General features: G+C 34.5%; 1 protein-coding gene across 1 annotated transcript; it reads left to right on the top strand.

The window, feature by feature from the left end:
• The first annotated feature begins 1,571 nt into the window (after window positions 1-1,571).
• Window positions 1,572-7,466, top strand: LOC122594091 (nucleolar protein dao-5-like). Its single transcript, XM_043766567.1, has 4 exons — window positions 1,572-1,822; window positions 2,210-2,823; window positions 4,622-4,713; window positions 7,225-7,466. Exons 1-4 carry the CDS (start codon window positions 1,744-1,746, stop codon window positions 7,229-7,231), a joined length of 792 nt encoding a protein of 263 aa, XP_043622502.1. The 5' UTR covers window positions 1,572-1,743; the 3' UTR covers window positions 7,232-7,466.
• Window positions 7,467-8,444: the final 978 nt, after the last annotated feature.

Below are 8,444 nucleotides of genomic sequence, written 5' to 3'. Positions count from 1 at the left end.
ATTTTCAAAATTTTTACTTTAAAAAGTTTTAAAGAATGATAAATGAATCAATTATTGTGTATCACCTTCTTATAATATATTATGTAATTGTAAAAAAAATAAAATACGTGTACTGTTTTTTTTTTCTTTTCGGCATCATCAACTCCTATTTTCTTTGACCATTGACGGTTTGATACATGTAACTCAAAATCTTAAATCATTGTTGGCAATCATAAAATTAAAAAAGATTTTTTTTTTTTATACGGACATTTCATATAAATATACCACTACTCCACTACTCAAAAATTTTTGTTGCTATATTTATGTCATTATGTGTTTTTTTTTTTTTTACGGTCAACTATCATTGGTAAATATTCAGACAAAATAAGATTTAAAACTTCGTAAGTAAATGTATTTAGATGACTAAGAGTTTCTTTCGTAATGTTTACGAAGGATATTCTAGTTAAACTTTGTACATATGCGTTAAAAACATATATCTAAAACGTGAAAGTCTCATCTACTTACGATTTGCTTTATCGATACACATCGATCATAATAATCTTCTCTCTTGTCTAGTTTTTTTAAGTTCTTTACTTGAAAATTACAATATACTATGTAGAGTACAAGTAATTACTGTATAACAATTAATTTTTTTTTGCTTGGCTCATCTAGTGACTAGATTGCTTATTTTTAAAACCTTGTTATTTTACATCGAGGAATTCTGTATTATCAAAAAAGATATATTGTAATGTTTTTTGAGGCGATTTTTTCTACATTGTGTTGGGTAATATGAAAATACTGGAATAGTGTCGTCTTCAAAGGTATCTCTAAGTTTGGTATTAAATTGTTCCATGAAATTGTTTCTACTTCGATTTTTGGATTAATAGTCGTAGTAGATCAGATAGTCTAGTTTGAATTTTATGACAGATTTGTCATAACTTTTTGTTGTAATCTTAGTGTCTTTCAGTTTTCGTCAAAAGTCCTTTTTATTAATAAAAAAATGCTGTTATATATATATATATATATAAATACTGTATGACGTTTCTTATCTTGTGAAACATTTTTTTTTTTTGTAAAAACCATAAGAACTCTCAAATTATATATTGGATCACATGTTTTTTTTCACTCACATGTGAAATGATATAAAAAAGTATGTTTTAGAAGAAACTTTTTAAATAAACCTTCAAAATAGCCTTATGTGAACTTGTGAATGAATATGTTCACGTTTTCCTTCACAAGTAAACAAACGATTATAATATTATATATAAGATTTTAAAAGAATTTTCTTCAGCAACATATATCTTTATAACATTTTACATGTGAATAAATAAAAAAAATATGTGATTTAATATAAAATTTAAGAGTTTTCAATTTTTTATAAATAAATGAATTTTCAAATAAGGTCCCCAATACGTGTATATTATACAAGGATTAAAGATGAAATGATTGGCAAATAACTTTTTACTTTTGATTATATATTAGATTTTCAAACTTTGATGTCAAAAAGTACTCCATTTAGTCATTTTGAACAGCCAATACCACCCATACAACCCATACCATCACCATCTGCAAACCTGCCAAAAGTGCCAGTAACACATCTATATTTAACTTCGATATATTTATTACACCAACAAGATTCATACATATTCAAGACCCCATTTACAGACAGACAAATTAGTAAAGACAAAACAAAACAACCCCCCAAACCCCCAAATTAGTTCTTTCTTTCTTTCTTTCAAAATTCTCTATTATTGAATTCCAATCATGCCATCAGGTGCTAAGAAAAGAAAAGCTGCCAAGAAGAAACAGGTTCATAATCCATCCTCAACTAGCCCTCATCAAGGTATACACATAAATATATAAATATCAAATCTTTTAGTGAATTATATTCATGGGTGTGGCCCTATTTGTCTTTATATTATTAGTGAATTATAAAGTTAAATTCTTTTAGTGTTTACACATCTGTCTATTAGTTGTCTACTTCATTTTTATATCAAAATGATTGTTTATTTGTTGTGGGGTTTTGCTTATCTGTATTGGGTATTTAATTTTAGTTTGATTTGTATAGAAAGTTGTAAACTTTATCACTTTTGAGTTGTTTCACTAATTCAACACTATTTTTAGGGCTTTTTTAGTTATTGCAAGTTCAGTTTATTGTGTTGTGTGTTTTTTGCTAGTTGATTTCTGATAGATCTTTTTGTTGTTTGAATGGATCAAAAAATGGTGGTAGAAAATGATTCACAAGATCCATTAGTTGAGGTGGTAAAGAGAGAAGCTAGTTCATCTGAGGATAAGGCTAAGGATGTTAACGAGGAAGAGGGTAACGTCGAGATCAAAACAGGGTCGAAATTGAGTAGTAGTTCGAGTTCTAGTGATAGTTCAGATGACGAGTCGCAAGTTGTTGACAAGAATGTAGTGATTCTTGAACCTGCTCCGGTTCAATCAGTTCCGGTTATTGAATCCCAAGTGCCTGAAGAAATTTCCCCAACTGTTGAGGCGGTTAAGCCTGTTGATTCGTTGTTAGATGAGGTTTCACAAGTGTTTGATGATATTAAGAATGAGGAGAAAAAGGATTTAGTTGTGGAGGAAACACCTGTAGTTGTAGAGGAACCGACAGTTGTCGTTAGTGAGTTTGGTTCAACGGATGACTGCCCGACTTCCAGTGTAGTTGTTGAATCGGTTGTGAAAGAAAATGAGGCGGAAAAGTTGCCTTTGTCGGATGAAAAGGTTTCTTCGGAACCAGAGTATGTAACATCTTCTACGCCACCAAAAGACTCGATTTCTGAAGTTCATGGTGCAGATTGTGCAAATGAAACTGATACAGTTGAGCACTCTGATAAACAGGTACTACAAGTTTTTCTTTTCAAAAACATGGTTTAACGATTATGTTGCTAGATATCTTTCTGAACTTCATAGTTGTTAACTTATATGCATACTTGCTCTTCTTTTTAGTTGTAAACTTCGTACTTTATGATTTAATATGATAAGCCGTGGATATATCCGTGAGTTTGTATAACTGCGGATAATAGACATGGATAACATATTTAACCTGTTGGTGGGTGAATTGGCGGATCAAAAAAACCCGCGGGTATGGTAATGGGAAAGAGGTATCCGCACCCGTTACCTGCGGGTGCCATCCCTAGTGATCTTTGAATGCATTTTGGGCTACACCTAAGCAAAGAGGTAGCATTCTTGATGTATTTACTTTTGAATGGTAGATTTGAGTTATGGTTCATCCATAACCGGTCAAATGAAAAAATTAGGCTACAATGAAACAGGTCAAACATGTTCAGAGTTGCCCAAATTTTGATTTTGCTACAGACCGACAGTTACCTAAGCCATTCAAATGGACAAATTAATGTTTGGGTTTCAACCCAACACGTTTGGATCGATACCAACAACAACCCGTTTTAACATTATGCTTTTGTTTACCTGTTTACGGGGTTTACCCAACCTGTCTGCCGCACCGATTTTGCAACCTCTCTGCAACCATAGTCACATAAAACGCTCAACTAGCCGCGTATCTCGTATTGGTACGAAGTGTACCGAAACGCAATACGTTAGCGATCCGATTGCCAGTGGTACGGCGAACCTAATCGACACGGTACGGCGAACCAAAAAGCAAACAGAACGCGTCCCATTCCCCCTGATACGGCGAACTAAACCGAAAAAGAAAACGACTCACTTGAAGTGGTACAACGAACCATTGCCGTTTTGACTTCCCAGCTTCAGAAAAGGAAAAGGAAACGACTTGTTTTTATGGGATTTGAGATCTGGTCTTCGATCTTTGATTCTGGATTTTATGTGTGTTGATTATTTATAATTTTAAGTTAAGAGAAAGTAACAGAGAGTTGATACTAACAAAGGAATGGAAGGAAAGTAACAGGAGAGAGGCTCTCGGTCCTTCGTTTAATATAAATCTTTAGGGAATAAAGGTTTGTAAAATGTTACGGGCTATAGGCTTGTGGTTCAAACTGAATTGGGTTTAACTAAGCCTTCTTTAGTTTGTTTTTAAAATACATTTTATGTGTTTTTAAATGTACTTATGTGATAACTTTTTGGTACACCGAACCAAATACATGGTACACTGTACTTTTTCGTACCACTTTGTACCGGAATGGGTATACCCCCTCCGTACCGAATTCGTTACCAAGAGCGAATTGCGTACCCGTTTCGCGTACCCATACCAAAACGTACCGCGTTTTATGTGACTATGTCTGCAACATTTCTCATTTTGCTCGCATCACTCTAGTATCATGAAAACCGTTAGGTAGAGTTAGGTGGTTGAATATCCTTCTAATGTGTGATTGACTATTCATCGTTTATTTACATTGAGACCAATGCATTAAGTGGTTTATGTTAATGCACACGTATAATTGTAATGTTCATATAAATGCAAAGATAATTGTTTTTACATTTTAAAAGCTTATATAAGTGACCAATTTTGAAATTGGTATATGGATACACACCAGATTGTTTTAATTGAGCTCAAAGTAATCATCATAAAAGTGGTGATTTTTCTAACTCGCTGTCTTCACATCATCTTTGTGCTTCATTAATCTACATATCTATCACTTTGTACACTTAAAACTTCTACACACCCGCATATTCGCGGCTCATAAAATTTTGCAAAATTATGCAGGCTACGGTGGCTTCAAATCCATTAGCAGTGCAAAAAACGACCTCCTGGAAGAGTTGCTGTGGAATATTTGAGTTGTTTTCAGGATCCCAGAGGTAATATCAGCTGTGCTATCTTTCATTAATCTTGCAGTTATGTGTTTTTAGCAAATTATTTGGTTGTCACGTTTTAAACGACCAATCCTTAGATTTCCCAATGTAGGATTACTGGTCTTAAAGTGCAACTATAGGTGGCACATTAAGCAGTTTGGCAACAAAGGAAATCATGTGTCAGAACAGGTAAAGTTGTACGGAGAGTTAAGCCAGTTTAGGTTTTGGTTCACCTGTCAACATTCTTTATGTCCATTTTTTGAGTTCTGAAATGAAAAGTACTTATATATTAAATATCATGGCAAAACTTATTATTTAGAACCTAAACCTGTCCATTTGTCACCACTATTTCATTTTTTAGCTGAATTTTTTTGTTTTCTTCCCCCAATGAACATGTTAGTAATGTAACTATAGTCCCACACTGACCCAGTTTTGCGTGTATGGGTTTAATTGCCTCCTTAATGTGAAAATACATTTTAAAGACCAAACAGCATTATGTCATACACAAACGTCATTAGAGATGACAAATTTGACCAGTCAGGTGGCCCAGGTAATTTGGCTCAAAAGGGTTTGGTTCAATTGTTTATGTTAGTGGGTCAAAAACTACTTCTGTCCAAAGTTTTAGTAATTTTTATAGATATTTGGTGTGTCAAATGTGAATAATATCATTCTTTGAAGAAAATGATCTAAATATAACTTTGGACGCCTTTTGACTATTTGCCTTTTTAAGTTGGTTTTTAACCTGACTTGTTAGAAATGTTAGAGATAAAACGTCCCCCTGAAGGATTCACTTATAACTTATGGCTTGGTCTGGTCCAGTCTGATAACATACTTTGTATGATTTGGTATAATATATATATATATATATATATATTGAAACCGGAGATGCCGGTTTGGTTCAAGATTTGGACAAAACCGGACCAAACCGGTCCGTGAGCACCCCTACTTATAAGTCAATGGGGTGGAACTTACCACCTTTATTCATCATAGAAGGTTTGTCTGCGTAATATTAGGTGACTAGTATCAACGTAAACAGACATACGTACTGTACTAAGCCCTGCTGCTATATGTTAGGGGTTCTTTTTTTTTTTTTTTAAAAAATTTAGAACGGCTGCTATATGTTAGCTTTATTTACCTTTTATATATATATATATATGTATGTATGTTTGGTTTATTTGAGTGACAAAAAATTGTCTCTTGTGTGCTTAACAAAATGTGTGATAATTTATAGGCTCATTTGGTACTCTTTTTATTAATTAGCTCTATGTGATACAAATCGGTATCATAAACTGATATGATCCCACATCGGATAAGTATGGGATTAGTTTGTGGTTTATAATCCTAGGTGTCCCCTCCTCCTTTGAGTTAGCTTTTGGGAGTGAGTTCTACACCTAGCTTATGGCATGATGCGAGCCTATTATGGGATGGGTTTGTATCAATTGGTATAAGAGTCGGCCCTACTTTTCGAGGTTCCAACTCTCGGAGTGGTGGCCTATGGAGTGGTGGCTTGGACCCAAGGAGAAGGGTGCCAACCGTGACCAACATAGCCGTGACCAACGAGGACGTTGGCTCTTCAAAGGGTAGGGTATTGATATGATCCCACATCGGATAAGTATGGGATTAGTTTGTGGTTTATAATCCTAGGTGTCTCCTCCTCCTTTGAGCTAGCTTTTGGGAGTAAGTTCTACACCTAGCTTATGACATGATGCGAGCCTATTATGGGATGGGTTCGTAACATAAACTTCTTAATTGATGAAAGATGTGAGCTAAAATATGTGTTCGATACAAATTTACAAAGTGCTTTTGTATTCCTAGGCTATAAATTATATATATCTAGAATAATTGTGTTTTCTTAGTCATGTGTTATATAAACAAGTATTAAAAAAAAACATAGATCTGATCTGGATCTAACCCTTGAGTTAAATAAGCTGGATCATGGATCAGATTTGAACCATTGTCCCATTTCACATTCACAAGTCACATGACATTATTGATGCTTGATCCAAATCCGACCAACAACATACCTACTCATATATTGTAGAAGGGGTTGTAACGGGTTGTGTAATGGATCAAAACAAGTACTTTCTTGTACTGGTTGGGTGGGATACTGGGATCTGCCTTGAACATATTTGTTCAAAGCTCTCACACTTGTTACAAACAATTAACCACACCGGATTACTACAGAATAAATATTATTTATAATAATAATAAAATAACTTTTTGAGTAAAATGATAGAGAGTTTCTATGCATAAGGATACACATAGAGCGACTTTTCAATTTTATCTTTTTCGTGTTATAGTTTCAAGTTATACTCAATTGACCTATTAGAGAAAAGGAAAGGCATAAATGGGTTAAAGTTGGTACCTCTACAATATTGTATAATCTATTATGAGTTTTATCTTCTCCCCACTTATATCTAGTTAGATCCTTATGAACAGTGTTTCTTTTGTTGCTGTATGATGTATTGAGGACTTTTCACGTATTGTGCTTAACATTCTAAATTGTTTGTTTTGCAGAAACTGATCATATCGAAGCATGGGGTTACTGATTGTTTCATTAATCTTATCGAACTACAAAACATAGTTTTCGTCTTTGAAGAAGTTTTTTGGTTTACTTTTTTTTCCCCTTCTATATTTTTATCTTGTGATATCAAATAGTATTTTTGCTTATTATTGTGCGTGTGTTACTGAGCTGATTTTCATGTGTAATATGTCCTTTGGTGCGCTACATGCTCTTATACGAATCAATGTGTTGCTCACTTTGGCTTCTTTTGAACCTTCCATTTTCAGTTTTATTGTGGTCACCTAGGTAGAGGTGTACAAAAAAACCAGGTTGGAACCCGAGCCCGAAAACGAACCCGAACCTGGTCAACAACCGGGTTTGACCCAACCCGACGGTTACTAACCGGTTTGGGTTTTCGGTTTTGAATATCGGTTAGAGACCGGGTTGAGATCGGGTCGGGTTCGGGTTTTGGCCAAAAAAACCGAGTCAAACCCGGTCAAAGTTTGACCTCAAACCGGTTTCAAACCGGATCGGGTTGGGTCAAACCCGGTTTTGGTTCCGTTGACCAAAAAACCGGTTCGGGTTCAGTTTCGGGTCGGGTTGGGTAGAAACCGGTTTTTGTTCACCACTACACTTAGGCTTCCTTTGAACCCTCAACATTCAGTTTTTTCACTTATGCTTCTAAGGTTAAACCAGACTTTGGCCGTTAATAGAACACACTTGGTGCATGTATAGACTTTGATCGTTAATAGAACACACCTGGTGAATGCCCACTCTGTCTTTGTTCCTTTAGTAATACTAAAATCTTGGTACAGTCATGTAAGTTTGAAAGCCTGGAAATTCATTGTAACCATTGAGGGACCAAAATTCTGATAAAAGTTAAGGGCAACATGGGGATTTCAAATTATTTGAATGACGAGGAACGGTCTTTGTAAATACTTCACCTTTAAGGATGTCTGTATTGAAAATATTTTAAATAGGAATGGATATGACCTAGAACCAAACTATAGGGACAGTTTTTGCAATTAACTCGTATATTTATTTTCTTTTCAATTTTCATTTTCACCTCATTGATCATGTAAGACTTTTTCCAATGGTACATTGTCACATATATTGAAAGTTGACTTTCTTGGTCGAAGTTTTGATATTTTCGTCAGAAAAAATTTGGTTAAGGTTGACTGTGAAAGTCAAAATGGGATTTTTTTCCCCCGTCATCACTTCTTATGGGTTCATC

The sequence above is a fragment of the Erigeron canadensis genome, chromosome 3, assembly GCF_010389155.1.
Source record: "Erigeron canadensis isolate Cc75 chromosome 3, C_canadensis_v1, whole genome shotgun sequence".
Classification (NCBI taxonomy): Eukaryota; Viridiplantae; Streptophyta; class Magnoliopsida; order Asterales; family Asteraceae; genus Erigeron; species Erigeron canadensis.
This window is presented reverse-complemented; position numbering and strand designations above follow the sequence as displayed.